Raw genomic sequence first — 15,733 nt, forward strand, 5'->3', positions numbered from 1 at the left:
ACTTGGGAGGCCTCCACGGAAGGCCTCGGCAGGGGTGGGGGGGCTGCAACAAAGTGGGAGCAATGGACTCTTGGCCCTCAGTTTTGACAAAGCCCAAGTCCCCATGTTCTCTGGGAGAAGCACTTCCTGGATCTAATCCCCTTAAGCCTGAATACCTGTTGGGGAGAGGTGCAGTTCCTTGCCTTGCTAGAGAGTGTCCTGGGGAAAAATCTGGCATCACAAAGACTTCCTGATAGACCTATGAAATCTGCTCTGCTAAGAGTGCTTTCATTCATATGTTAAGGGTTCGAGCAGGAAACCCTAAAACTCTGTTCCTGACAGACTCTGACTCATAGTAAGCCCTCAGATTTCTTTGAAATGTTATCTACTGTTTGATCCTTGCCACCCTGTATTCCTGTGTATTACAACCTAGTAAAAGGCCCTGGAGGAGGGGGCTGAATGCCTTTTTCCCCTGAGAAACTGGCCACTGCTCACGGCCTTTTCTCTCTGGGAAAATGGCCACATCTCCTTCCCAAGCAGATCACATCTTGTCTCATTCATGATTACTCTCATCCGTGGCAGCTGGGGGGACTTGTGAGGAAAGTCGCCCCCACATGCATCTAGCCTACCTGCGGCTGGAACATCATGTCTGGACAAGAGGGTGCCAGCATGTGGGGGAAAGTGGGTGGAGATGCACCTTACAGGGCAGGGCAGACAGGCCAGTTGGAGGGGGAGGATGCTGCCTGTCTTTGAAGTCCCCCCACACACACCTCTTTTGCTGCTCAACCCTGCATGCCTATCTAAGAAAAATGTCAGTGAAGCTAAACTTTTCTCATTGTTCTCTGTCTGGACCTGAAAAAATTACACAAAAGGTACCAAAGAGTGACTATTTTCTTTTTCCATGCTGTATGTATACATATTGCTTTAGAGATAAAAATGAACAATAAGAAGAAAATTAAACCATCTTTGACAGCATGGTGTGTGGGCACAAACAGAAACACCAGTCATTCAATTGCTCCTGAGACCCCACCACCACAGGGCACCCCTACATTTGCTTTGTCTTGTTAAAGCAACAGGAATGGGGGGCCCACAACACCTCCTAGTGGGCAATGGGGGGACGTGGCTGTAGGGAGAAGCCCGGGAATTGGTGTTGCCAAAGAATATACCTGTTCATGGTGAGTGGAGGCCATTCTGGAAGTTGTCAGGGATCAGCTTAGGCATTTACAGCTGTAATTAGAGAGCTCTGACTGACTGTAGCCACTGATTGTCCCCTGCCCAGCCCCTTCCTAAACCACTGCCAAGTATAGGGGCAATTTCCCTTTCAGAAGTCTTCAGGGTTTCCTGTTGCCTACTAAAGAAAATATAATACACATCATGCCATTAAAGTCTACCTACTACTTGGTTCAAGTCTGCCTATCTACACTTATTTTCTTATTTTACCTTCCGTACACCAGATCTATGCCTGGACCTGCCCCTGGTCAGTGTAGATGAGCTTAAATCATATATGCACACACACATGTATATGTCTATATATCTATATAAGGGGGGTAATAGTGACTCACAGGGCTGTTGTGGGAATGTAAGAGATATTAAGAGATGATATAGGACAAGTATCCAGTACAGAACAAACTTTCAACAAAGGTTTGTTCACTTTGGCTACCCCTCTCTCCTCTAATACTCCCAAATTTAAATCCTATCCATGCTTGGCAGGCCTGACTTTAAGATGACGTGTCCAGCATCTTGCCCTATAGTGTGAGTCAGGATTTAAATCATTTCTGAACATTACCGAGTGCTCATGTCTGTGTCAAGAACTCAAGTGCAGCCAGCAATTGCAGCCAGCAATTGTGTCCTATTTAACTAGGGACCCTGCACCCTAAGCTTGAGCATGGCACCTACTATGTTGTAGGTGTTGAGTAAGAACTTTCTGGATGACTTAAAAGACAAGTGGCATGCTTACATAATATCTGACCAAAAATCTTTGGTCAGACTTTCTTTGTTCAATTACATTCACACTGTAATTCTCACTTTATATATGATGAAGAGAATTGGGCTGACAGACGTGGAGCAACTTGCCAGGCTCTCAGTGAGGAAATGGCAGAGCTGGATTTTAAGCCCTGGTCTGACAGTTTCCAAAGTCAATGCCCTTTCCAAAGAGCTGGGCTCCACCATCTGGTTTGACCCATTCCTTCCCTGTGACACAGGCCAGCTGGCTGTTCTTCAGTTCCATTTTACAGAGGATAAAATGGAGTCCCACAGCCAGTAAATGGATCCACCTTGGTAGGGACCTGCAGGTTACCCATGCCCTGGGTAACCCATGCACTCAGGCCTGATTTTAGAGGGTGGAGAAAGGGGCATGAAATGCAAGGGGGGAGGGAGAAGGGGAAATGGATGAGCAGAGATTGAAAACAAGAGGACCTAGACTTCTGCAGTGCTTGGCACGAAGGCCACAGGGCTCCCACCAACTCCTGGCCCCATACTTGCGTGGCCACCACTGACAGGACCTCCATGGAGATTCGATTGAATTCATCAAAACAGCCCCAGGCACCAGTCTGAGCGAGGCCCTTATAGATGTTGCCACAAGACTGAAATAGAATGTACAGAACTTAAATTACTATCAGTGCCTAGCTTATCAATGCACATCTGAGTCATTGATAAGACTTCCCACCCTCTTTATTACAGATACTTCCAGACCCCTACAGACCTCTGGTTAGAAACTTGTATTAAAATTTCAAGAACAATTAAAATTTTGATGGCTGTGGGTGCCAATGTAAGTCACAGGATCAAACAGAACCTTTTCAAGACACTTAGAATGAAATCCCTTTAAAATGTCATCCAGCTTGCAATACCGTGGATTCTGTAGCTTTCAAAATCCCAGGAAATGAATAAAATATTATTTTTCTTGTGCAATACAGACAAAAAGCCTTCCACTCAGCTTTGGCATGTGCTGATGAAAAAGTTTATGTCTGTATCTTTAAACCCGTGTCCAAATACCCAGATTCCCCAGAGTGATAGATAGGAAGCTGGTGATGGGGTGGGAAGTAATAACACCAACAGAAAATAAACTGCAGGCAAGTCTTTCAAAAGAGATCAAGGAAGGAATTTCAGAGGGAAGACTGTATCTCTGTCCTAAAAATAAAAGCCATTCTGAGCATGCAACATGAACTGGTAAACCATGGAGCAATATGAAAGGAGAGGTTACTGGGAGATGCTCTCAAGGTCACTGGCAAGGAGATATCATTAAAGTGCAAGGAACACAGAAATAGTAGAAAAGTCCCATCTGTTCCCTGAGAGGGCATTACTTGACCATTGGCTCTGTGCATAGCTCATGTGCTATGCTCAGTTCCCCTAAGAACTTCTTTCTAGTTAGGTTGTGGAGATAAAGTGCACAAATGAAACAGGTAAATTGCTACACAAGCGGTGGTTCTGAAGGTCAATGTAAACCCCAAATGTGATAGAATTCAGAGAGGAGTGAGTCACAGTGCTCTGGAAGGATCAGTTTTGCCAGAGGTGAATTTCAGATAGTATTAAAGCAGCATTTTCCAAAGCTTATTTCATAGAATGCCAAGTCTGGAAGATGCTCCTGGCAGACGAGTTTCTTTGGTCAAGAAAACTTGGGAAGAGCTGCATTCTATAGCCCACTTTTGCCAGTTTACAACATGTATTAGCTTTTTAAGATCCCTGAGAAGTCCTGCACAATTAATGCATTCAATTTTGTCATAATATTATATGGCTAGGATTTTTTCTCACTCATGTAATCCCTGGTTTTCTCAGAATGCACTCTGGCCAACATTAGTGGTATTGCATAGAACTCTATGGTGTCTTCTGAACACACATTGGGCATGCTGGATTAATGGGATAATAGTATCCATGTAGGCAGAATGGAGGTGTAAGGGCTTTGTAGGAGGATGAAAGATTACAGACAAAGAATGAGCAAAACCATCATGTTTCCAGGGNATGGCTAGGATTTTTTTCCACTCATGTAATCCCTGGTTTTCTCAGAATGCACTCTGGCCAACATTAGTGGTATTGCATAGAACTCTATGGTGTCTTCTGAACACACATTGGGCATGCTGGATTAATGGCATAATAGTCTCCATGTAGGCAGAATGGAGGGGTAAGGGCTTTGTAGGAGGATGAAAGATTACAGACAAAGAATGAGCAAAACCATCATGTTTCCAGGGCAAAATAAAGATGAATTTTAGCTACAAAATTGAATTACTAAAAAGGGTCATGGTTATGAAAATATTAGAATTGTTATAAGGGATCTTTGGAGCTTTGAAACAGAGAAAATCATCATTAAATCGACATTTTAAGAGAACCAGTCTAACATTATATAAGCTAAGTTGGATGTGGGCAGACTTTGCAAAGAGAGGGAAGAATAAACCCTACCTTTTCTAAGCTCCTTGAATTAAATGATTCCTATGTTCATGCAACAAATACTTATCAAGTATGTACAATGTGCCAGGAATTATTCTACATCACCAGGAATCAACAGTGAACAGGGAGACAAAGTCCTATTTGGGGTGGGGAGTTGCTTACAGCCTAGTTTAACAGGTAATGACACAGAAATAAGATGCTGTCGGAGAGGGAGAAGTCCCCCAGGAGGCTGTGATGAGGTCATTTCAGATTGCGTAGTAGTCACAGGCAGTCTCTGAGGGCCGACATAAGTTTCAGGCAGAGTGCTTGTGCGCTCAAAACCACACTCCTGCTGGATGTTGCTATTGTTACATGCATGAGTACATATGCATAATATCTGATATATATATATAGTAATATCTGTTATATTTGAGATAATAATAGCAAACTGTCAAATATCACAAATACTTAAGTGGAAGTTCAGGATTCAAAATCTATGCTTTTCCACATTAGCAAAGGTTTCAAAAGCTTTTTCAAGCTGTGGATCCATTTCATCAAATGGATATACAATACAAAAACAGAAAAAAAGTAGAGTTTTCATAGGTGGATACCTGTCAGCCCACCCTCCCAGTTTTTCCCCTGAGGGATGGAACAGACATGCTGGGACCCCACCTTGCCCTATTTTTTATCCCACTGCTATAGTACAATGGCCCGGCTGTGGTGTTGCTTTGCTATAGAATGGCAAGTTTCTGGGCTAGAATAAGGGCAAGAAGAATAGGGTTGAAGCCCTGGAGGCAAGAGGCCTGCTGAAGGAAGAATCAACATCAGTGACTGATTGGAACTGCAAAAGGAAGGACATGAAACCATCAGAATGGACCACAAAAAATGAGATGATTCATATCAATAGGATGTGGAATCTAGCTGAGCAGAAGACAGGAGTGAGCAGGAATGACTTGAGAAAGAGTGTTAATCAAGTATGAGAGCAGGGCATTCAATGGAGGCCCTACTGCCCAGGCAAAGAGAGGACCAGAATCTTGGTGAAGCTTAAGGCATGTGTGCATCCATTGGTGCCCATGTGAAACTGAAAAACATGGAAGAGAATTAGACAATGAAGTTGAGAAGGAGAGAACAGAGTTAGAACTGTGGAAGTAGAATGTTTCAGAAATCAAATCAAAAAGAATCCAGATAGTGTAGGTTCAAAACCATTTGATCTTTAACAATAGCCTCTCCAAATTGAGGTCAAGGGGAAAGCATCGCTGCTATAATATAAAGACTACATGAGCACTAAAACTGCAACCATTTCCAGAGAAAGTGGCTAGTTTTATATGTTTTTCAATAAGCACTAATAGAGGAAGGCAATAACATTCCCTTTTCCTCAGGTCTTTGCACTGTTCTGTGTCCACTCCATTAGCTGAGGCAACCTAATGGAATTCCTGAGGCAAAGAGGATTGTGAGGGGCCCTGACTATGGCCCACACTCTACTTTAACTGTTCCCTGTTTCATTGCCCATTCCTCCCTGTGTTCACTAGGTGTTGTTTAATTTTTTTAAAGCCTCTCATTCTTCCTCTTCCATTTTTACTACCCCACCATCTGGTGAGGACACCCTCTCTGTCTGGAATGACTATAATGCTCTTTCCTCCCAGTCTCTGCCTGTCTTCACTGATCTGGCTGCCCAAGAAGTCTCCCTTCAACACTGCTTGTTTTTTTCATGCTCCTGCTTCTGTTCTGAAGCCTGTGGGGTCTGTCTGTAGCCCACTCCCGCAGGTCAGATTCTCCCAGTGGCTATGGGTCCCTTCCTTCCTTATTCAACCCCATCTTATGTCTCCTCTTGATCCCAATCCATTCTAATGCACTTGACCATGGACCCATGTCTATTTCTAACTTGTTCTCTGGAGGTACAGAAACAGAATATTTTGCTGTGAGTGTCGTGAATGACAACAGAGTGATGCCTGGTGATTGTGTGACCACTCTCCCTGATGCTCACTCTTTCCTCTCCTCATCCTCACTGGGCCTGGGGACAAGAGTTCAGGGGAACTCAGATGAGAGGCAGGGGAAGGACACTGGAAGCATGGAGAACTTGGTCATGCTTTTAAAGCAGACATTTTTAATGGGTTTGGTTGTGTTAAAATGTCACATGGCTGTGTGGCACTCACCAAACCTTAAGCAGGCTCTGGTCTCACACCTTCCACAATAGCTCTCCTGACAAGCGTGGTCTGTGGCTCTCCGTCCACCCTGCAGGACTCCAGGGCTCAGTGTTTGCAGAACACATGTTAGCCCTCAGCATGTTGTTGTCTGGTATCACCCTAATTATTTCACACATCTTTCTCATCTCTCCAAATGGACTAGGTCATACTTCATCTGTTTGTTTATCTATCTATCTATCTATTTACTCTGATGATGCCTGATGCAAGCTGAGCAATAGTGATATTCAGATTAACTTGACTGCTGGAGTATACTTTGTGCCAAAGACAACATTGAATAGTGGGCAATAAAGGGAAGAGGAGCTTTGAGAACAGCCTAGTGAGGCTGTTTGGTCATCAGGAATGTTGAGTGTCCTGGCAGGGAGGGGCCACTCTCCTTGTGGTGGCCACGCCAAGGCTCTTCCTGCCACCGGCGCTCTGATCTGGGGCTTGCCTGGACTTATGTGACTGAGCTCTGGTCACTATTCAGACAGACTAAGAGACACCCTCCTCTCACCCTGTACTCTTAGAGGAATTGGAGGGGGTGGGGATCAATAAGTTTTGAAAGAATTGGGTAAAATGCCTTTGTAACCCATAGCTTTGGGGCCAGTTTGCTTTTCCTGTTTCCTATGCCAGGCATAACAGAGGAAATCGGATGATTTTCTTCAGTCGACATGCCAGGCCTGCTACACCTAGATGAGTATGCCTTAAAAATATTCCTCTTAGGGGACTCTACTCCTATCAGCAGTGTTGGCCATTGCTAAACTTTGAAAGAATCTAGAAACTTAAAATAATCTTTAAGGCTGGGATTATTTCATAAAGGGGAAAAATCTGTCTTCAGCCTGACTTAAAAAAAACACATTATCTTAATGTGTTTATCAGTAAAAGTAGCCATGTTAAAATTTAGAGTGTGTAGACCAATGAAAGACAGTTATTTTAGGTCTGAATCCTCATTTTGTTTGCTTGCTATGAGAAAACATGGTGCTACAGATTCTGCAACACTCCGCACAGAAAAACTTTATACACAAGAGAAATTAAAGTTATGGGAGGTGAGTCTCATTTAAAGCATTCTAAAAGTGGTAACTGCAAGTGCTACTGTGCAGCTTCTAAAATTATTTTTAAATTAAATTTATTTTGTAATCAATACACATGAGTTATACATGTGTTATACAATACACACATAAATATTTAACCCATTCTTAATGCATTTGTTTTATTTATTTTTTTACTCTAAATTTATTTACATGCCATCCTGTTTTCATAGGGCCTTAGGACAGTTTACAAAAATACATACAGTAAAACAAAATAAAAGCAATGAGTCAGCAAGGCAGCCTGTTATTACACTTTAAAAAAAATGTATATAAAGATGAGTCCTGAATAGAATGTGGCTAGTTAACTACTGGTCTCTTGCTTCTTTCACTTGTCTCTGTGACACAGACCTGGGATGAGGAGTTCCCTGAATGAAGACCATGAGCCTTGCATTGTCTTGTATGGGCATCTCTTGCTAGGAGTTGGGGTTGACCTGGTCTGTCTTCAGAAGGCTCACCTGCCCTTATGGGGCATTTTGCCCTTGTGGATATTCTGGAGGAAATAACCATTTTTACAGAAGAGTGCAAATATGATATTTATGTTATTTTTATTTTAATAAAATGTTATATTAGCCATTCCCAAGCCTTTCTGTGGCTCTAGGTCAAATAGGGAATTTAGACCTTTGGATATATATTCAGCTTCTTCATTTTACAAATGATGAGAGGAAGATGCCAAAGGTGAATCAAAAAAGAACAGTATCTGTGGCTGAAAATCTCATCCATGGAAGCAGATTCCATGGTGCTGAGATTTACAAGGAGGTGAATAAGCTCCAGGAATCAAGGATCCCGCGTCTCCCATGAAGGCAGGAGCAGGGATCTCCCCACCTGGGCCTCTGCACTAGGCCAGGGTGGCAAGGATGAACCTGGTCCCTAGTTGGGACCGCTGCCCAGTTCCAAGTCCCCCCGGGGCTGGGCCAGTACCTTATAGTCCATCTGCTCCGAGCAGTTGAACACGTAGACCATGATGCCCAGTGCTCGGCCCAGGTCCTTGGTGGTCTCTGTCTTGCCTGTGCCTGCAGGCCCCGAGGGAGCACCACTCATGGTCAGGTGCAGAGACTGTGTCAGTGTGATGTAGCACCTGGGGAGGGCGGAGGGGGCTGTCAGTGCCACAGGTTGCCGGTGATGACCTCTGACCCTGGCAGGAGCTTGTGAGACAGCTCTGGGAGGCCTGACACCACTTCTGTAAAAAAAATTCTAGATCCCCCCACCCCACCGCTCCCTACCCTACTACCCTCTGGTCCTCACAGAGCTGTGGGAGAACTTTCTAAAGGGCCATCTGATGGTGACAGCCCCTCCCTGAAGGGGGCTGGTGGCTGTCTGCTTAGCCCTTCCTGGTAATAGCTCTGCCTCCCTCTCAGCTCATTTCTCAGTGCTCCCCTCTCCCCAGCCCAGTACTCCAGAGTCCGTTCACATGGAGCTACTTTCACTTGCTCAGTGCTATGGTCTGAATGTTTGTGTCCCCCCTGCAAACCCATAAATTCAAATCCTAATACCTGAAGACAATGATATTAGGAGGTGGGCCACTGGGAGGTGAGTAGGTCATGAAGGGGGAGCCCTCCTGAATACAGAGCCTCCAAGAGGCTGTAGAGGAATCCCCAACCCACCACCATGTGAGGACAAAGCTAGCAGGAACCACCTAGGAGGGGCAAGAGAGCCCTCGCAGGAATGTGACCACATTGGCATGCCAATCTTGGACTTCCCAACCTCCAGAACTATCTGTCTGTGCTTATAAGGTGCCCAGTCTGTGGGGTTTTGCTCTAGCAGTCTGAGTGGATTCAGATACCCAGACACACTAGGGCTGTGCTCATCCCTCCCTCCTTCTGCCACTCACCCCAAACCCTTCCAGTCTACCTGGTCTCAGTCTTTGCCTCACTGATAATTACTCACCCCTTGGAGCTCATATTTGCCTTTCTGTCACCCACTAAATATTCTCAGAACTCTCAACACTGGGGTGGGTGAGCAGAGATACCTCAGCAGAGCTCCTACACCATTTAAACATATAATTGCATATAGTTAATGCCCATCTTTTATGTTTCTTAATAAGACACAGAAAGGTAGGGTTATGTCTTACTTATTGTTTCACCTCCAGGAAGTAGCACACCTCCAGGTACACTGAGACCCTCATAACTTATCATAGCTATTGACAGAACAAACAGATATATTCATGAATGAATGGGTCAATCATTCAATCTCTTTAATCCACCTGTGACTATTTTTACTACTGACAATAAAATAAGCCCAGCTTTAAATTGTTTTTGACACTTAAAAAAAGGACTTATATTTCCATTTAGATTGAAGTGTGCCTTTGGGTAATGAGCACGTGAAAAGATGCTCAAAAGCATTCATCATTGAGAAAATGCAAATTAAATCCACAATGAGATACCACAACACACCCACTAGGATGGCTATAATCAGAAAGACAGACAATAACAAATGTTGGCAAAGATGTGGAAAACTTGGAAACCTCACACATTACTGGTGAAAATGTGAAATGGTACAAATACTTCAGAAGACAGATGTGGCAGATTCCTAAAAAGTGAAAACAATCGTCTTGTCCTAGGAATTTACCCAAGGGAAAGGAGAATTTGTGTGCATACAAACAAACTTAGGCAGGAAGGTTCATAGCTGCAGTATTTGTACACTAAGAAACTGAAAACAACCCAATGTCTACCAATAGTGAATTAAAAACAAAATGTGATAGAGCCATGCAATGGAATATAGAGAAATGAATTACTGATACTTGTTGCGATGTGGACGAACCTTAAAGAATATAAAGAAATGAAGTACTGATACATGTTGCAACATGGATGAACTCTAAAAGCATTCTGCTACATGAAAGAAGTCAGATGCAAAAGATTCCATATTATGCCATTTCATTTGTGAAATGTCCAGAAAACTCAGACAGACATCAGGCCAGTGGCTACCTGAAAGGAGGGTGGGAGTGAGGATGAGGACCAATTGCAAGTGAGGTGATGGCAATGTTCTAAAACGAGACTGTAATAATGATTGTGTGACCATGAATTTATTAAAAGTTATTGAATTGTGCCATGGCTGGTGTAGCTCAGTGGATTGAGCACAGGCCTGCGAACCAGAGGATCATGGTTTGGTTCCCAGTCAGGGCACATGCCTGGGTTGCAGGCTGGTTTCCTGCAGGCCAACTCCCAGCAGGGGATGCACAAAAGACAACCATACATTGATGTTTCTCTCCCTCTCTCCTTCCCCTCTAAAGATGCATAAATAAATAAAGTCTTTAAAAAAAAAATAAATCTCGAACTTCTTTGTTATTATGGGCACATTTAAAAAAAAAGTTATTGAATTGTACACTGAAGGATAAACTTTAGGGCATATGAATGATACTTCAATAAAGCTGTTAAAAATGTGGCCTAACATTGGCCTAACATTTTTATACCTAGCAAATCAATACACAGGCTACCAACCTGCAGGCTGGGTGACAGGAGTTATTCAGAAGGGGGGGTCTGTAAAATTTATTCTACTTGTTTCTGAATCTGACGCCTAGAGTTGACCAGAAACACTGTGTTAGTCTTTCATGCCAGGTGGTGACTGGGTCTCCACTAGAACCAAAGTGATTTTGAAAAGACTTGGAGTCCCTGAATTTCCTTTGATTGAGCGCACAATTTCCACATTACTTCAGCTTTTGAAAGTGAAACCCAGGAAGGCAGCATCCCCACGCAGGGAGGAGAGGTGTGCAGAGTTACTGTTCTACCTGGACTTTTCCTGTGTAATGGGATATGTTGACTCAGCTGGTCTGGGGGCATGGGCTGCATTTAACCCCTGATGACTTGGCTCAAACAGCGGCCTAATTTTTCCCTGTCTGTGACTAAGCACCCATTGGAGTTGTGGATCAGTCATGTGGGCCCCAAGGTGAGGTGAGGGTTAAGGTGAAAGCTGCGTCTCATCTCACCTTGCTAAGCCACTGCTACCATCTCCCAATGCCTCTTTCCTGTCTCAAACATTTGTACTAGACCGTCACAAAGTCCTGTGTGTGGCCTTCACCACACCTGCCCTCCTGAGCTGAGTTCCGGCTCCAGATTGGTCTCTGTGCCTGTTGCCTGTTCCAGCCTCAGCTTCTTCTAGAATGATGGGGGGACTGCCAGAGCTCTGGACCTCCCTGGAGGAGAGCCCGCTGCTTGGACTGCTGGGATCCTGGCCCCCAGCAGCTTTCCTGCCTTCCCTCTCTGCCCCAAGGCTACCTGCTCTGCCACCCAGAGGGCTGTGCCACTCAGGTCTCTTCTCTCTGCAAGTGCAGGGAATCAGGGAGCCCAGAAGCTCAAGGTTACACAAAGATTGAATTCTCATAGAAAACTCAAGGATCTCTCCATAAAAGTCCTCAGAACTAGAGATCAGTCTCAAGCATCTACCAAACTTCTGATGGTCTCCAGAAGAAGCCCTTGGGTGAAAGTACTAAAATTTGTTTTTACTACAACAATAGAACTTGAGAACTGAAAGTGATTTTTGAGATTAACTAATCCACTCCTTTATTCTGCAGATAGGTAGACTGAGGTTCAGGAAAAGAAAGTGGGCTGTTTGAGTTCTAATAACTAAGGCAGGGACAGTGGGCTATGAGAAAAACACAAAGAAAAGAAAGAAACTATTTTCCTCTTTAGCATGATGGGTCACCACTATGCTCAGGCCACTGAGCCAGATTAATGTCCTATTCCTTGAGAACATATGCTCCTGCCCTAAGACTCCATCTGTGGTCGTGTTAGCTTGTCCACCTCTTCAATCCTCTAAGCCAACTGCTTCAGTGTGCTCCTGTTTCCTAGTGATGGAAGCAAATTAGGCTATATTGGTTCAAGGCAAGGACTCTCTGGAGTCCGACAGCATTCAAATCTTGCATCTACCATAAAGTGTCTGTGAAACCTGCCCCAGTTATTAAAACTTAGTGCTTTAAAAATGAGCCCTGGCTGGTGTGGCTCAGTGTAATGAGCAATGCCTGCTCAACCAAAGGGTTGCTAGTACAATTCCCAGTCAGGACACATGCCTGGGTTGCAGGCCAGGTCCCCAGTAGGGGGCATGTGAGAGGCAACGAAACACTGATGTTTCTCTCCCTCTTTTTCTTCCTCCCTTTCCCTCTGTCTAAAAAAGAAATAAATAAAATCTGTAAAAAGTGTGCTATCGCCCTGGCTGGTGTAGCTCAGTGGATTGAGTGCGGGCCCATGAACCAAAGGATGGTGGTTCGGTTCCCAGTCCGGGCAGGTGCCTGGGTTGCAGGCCAGTTCCCAGCAGGGGACCCATGAGAGGCAACCACACATTGATATTTCTCTCCCTCTCTCCTTCCCTTCCTCTCTAAAGACAAGTAAATAAAATCTTTAAAAAAAACTGTGTTATCGGGGACAATTGCACAGTATTTTGTTTGTATGTAGGAATTTAGATAAAGATACTGTATCACAAACAGTAGCAATTATGAGAATATCGAGTAATCCTTTAAGAACAGCACTTGTCCAGCCAGCTAACCCTAACGTGGACATGGATCAGTTTAGATTAGTCGTTCAAGCGTGGGAAGGGAGCTCAGAGGTTTGGCTCTTTAGCCACACCAGGCTCCTTCCCCCAAATCATTCAAATGCAATCATGTGGCTTTTTTTCCCAGCAATGTGTGGTTTATCATTTTGAAGGCAGCCCCTTCCACAGTGGGCCACTTTTTATTGTTTGAAAGCTTTACACATATCGAGCTGAAGTCTCTTTTGTTTCTTTGGACAAATGATTTCTATAAGCTTTGTTCTTATCTTCTCTACCAGGCTCTTGTGAGGAAAAGATGTGACAAGAGGTAAGAAAATTTCTTGAAAAGTAGCTGATTCACTTTCAAGGTATTAATTTTTAAGATAATAAACATATAAAACATATAAAACATAGCTTTTCTTTTTTTGATACATTTATTCAATTGACAGATTAAAGAAAATATCAAAGATACTGTACCTTGATTTCAGTTATGAATAGCTTCTGGTTATCCCAAAGAAGTGGTCTGGCTAATCTTAGAGTTGGTGGAATCATAATTGGTTTGTATTCATTTTCTATTGCTGTGTAAAAAATTACCACACACTAGGTGGCTTAAAACAACACTCATTCACATTTTCACCTCTGTAGGTCAAAAGTCCCGGTGGCCTCTACTGAAGGTGTCAGGAGGCCAAAATCTAGGTATCACTTGGTGGAATTCCTATCTGGACACTCTAGGGAAAAGTCTACTTCCAAGCTCATTTGTGATTTTGGTCCAATTAAGTCCCTACCAGTTGTTGAGTGAGATCCTCACTGGTTGCTATTGGCAGCTCCTAGAGGCCATTCTACCATCCTTGTATATGGTTCCCTCCATCTTCAAAATCAGCCATTGCCTGTCAAATTCTTCTCTTCACATTCCTCTGTCTTCCCCTTCTGTTCTCAGGCAAAATGACTATCTTGGGTCCACCGGAATAATTTTCCTTTTGCCATAAAGCAAAACATAATCACAAGAATGATATCATCCTATTTAAAGTCTTCACCCATAGTCAAAGAAGAGGCGATCATAAAAGAAAAAGGGCCACTGGGGGTCATTGTTAGAACTACAGCCAACACACAGTTCAATAATCACAGCTGAGGAAGGACATGGATTCGGCAGCATGTCTGGAGGGAGGCCACTAGTGGCATCACCAGGGCTCAGGGCCCTGATGTTCACTCTTTCTCAATAACTTGAATTAAGAAATAGTTGATTAGATGAAAGACGGACCAAAATTCTAAACAATTGTAGTAATCAAAAAATGATGGGGTGGACCCAACAAAGTAAAATTTAAGAAAGATGAATGAAAATTAGTCTTCCAAGCTTTGCATATATGCAGAGGGGGGAAATATGGTTAGGTGGTAGTTCACAGGAAAAAGACACAGGGTTTCTAATAGGTTTCAAGCTCAACATGAGAAACAGCATTCACCAAAGAACATCCTCAGCATCAACCTAAAACAAATCTGTCCCTATTATAACACTTTAATTTTGAAATTTTGAAAGTTGTCCATCTTCATCATAAATGCCCCAGTTCTAGAATCTATTTCTTATGCCATTTGGTTATGAGATCCTTTGTCATTAAGTGCTCATCTTTCCTTGTCCACCCTGGTTGGTAAATGACTTTCTCCAAATGTGACAAAAAGAACTGAGGACAAGGGCTGACACATGGTCTCCCTAGCAAAAGTAATGTCACACTAGTCACTAACCTTGAGTAGCTATAGTTGTGCTTCATATTGGCTATGTCTCAAATATAATTAGAAATTCTAGAGGTGACATAGCAAACTCAAGAGAACCAAGTATGAAATTCTTAGAATTATTAATATAGGGTTGTGGATAGCAGAATAAAACATACATTTACAAAAATCAATTTTCTTCCATACACACAGTGAAAAAAAGTTAAAGCTATAACAAAATTAAGCAATTATTTCTTAGCTCCAACACCAAAAGCACAGTCCATAAAAGAAAAAAACTGAGAAATTAGACCTCACCAAAAGACACTATTAAGAAAATGATCAAGTGGGATTCATCCCCGGGATGCAAGGATGGTTCAATATTCACAAACCAGTAAATGTACTACATCACATAAACAAAAGCAAAGACAAAAATCACACGATCATATCAATAGATGTGGAAAAAGCTTTTGATAAGGTACAACACTCATTTATGATAAAAACACTCAGCAAAGTGGGAATAGAGGGAGCATTCCTCAATATAAAAAAGGCCATATATGAGAAACCTACAGCCAACATCATACTCAATGGGCAAAAACTAAAAGCTTTTCCACTAAGATCAAGAACAAGACAAGTTTGTCCACTTTTACCACTTCTATTTAATATAGTATTGGAAGTTTTAGCCACAGCGATCAGACAAGAAGGAAATAAAAGGCATCCAAATCAGAAAGGAGGAAACAAAACTGTCATTGTTTGCAGATGACATGATAGTGTACATGGAAAATCCTACAGACTCTACCCAAAAACTGCCTGACCTAAAAAATGAATTTGGTAAAACAGTGGGATACAAAGACAATATCCAGAAATCAAAGGCATTTTTGTACACTAACAACGAAACAGCAGAAGCAGAAATCAAGAAAAAAATCCCATTCCATATAGCAAAAACAAAAATAAAATACCTAGGAATAAACCTAA

General features: G+C 42.9%; 1 protein-coding gene across 5 annotated transcripts in view; it reads right to left on the bottom strand.

Annotated features, from left to right (window-relative positions):
- Positions 1–15,733, bottom strand: part of DNAH9 (dynein axonemal heavy chain 9) — a 393,611-nt gene that overhangs the window by 252,183 nt on the left and 125,695 nt on the right. For 4 of the 5 annotated variants that reach the window (XM_037028297.1, XM_037028295.1, XM_037028293.1 and 1 more), the window contains exons 27-28: positions 8,525–8,681; positions 2,457–2,561 (exon numbers count right to left, since the gene is read on the bottom strand). In XM_037028297.1, coding sequence (XP_036884192.1) covers positions 2,457–2,561; positions 8,525–8,681 — 262 coding nt within the window. The remainder of the gene's footprint in view (positions 1–2,456; positions 2,562–8,524; positions 8,682–15,733) is intronic. The other variant, XM_037028294.1, reaches the window with a different exon arrangement.

Source organism: Sturnira hondurensis, unplaced genomic scaffold, assembly GCF_014824575.4.
Source record: "Sturnira hondurensis isolate 20B ecotype Veracruz unplaced genomic scaffold, ASM1482457v3 Scaffold0019835, whole genome shotgun sequence".
In the NCBI taxonomy this organism is placed as follows: domain Eukaryota; kingdom Metazoa; phylum Chordata; class Mammalia; order Chiroptera; family Phyllostomidae; genus Sturnira; species Sturnira hondurensis.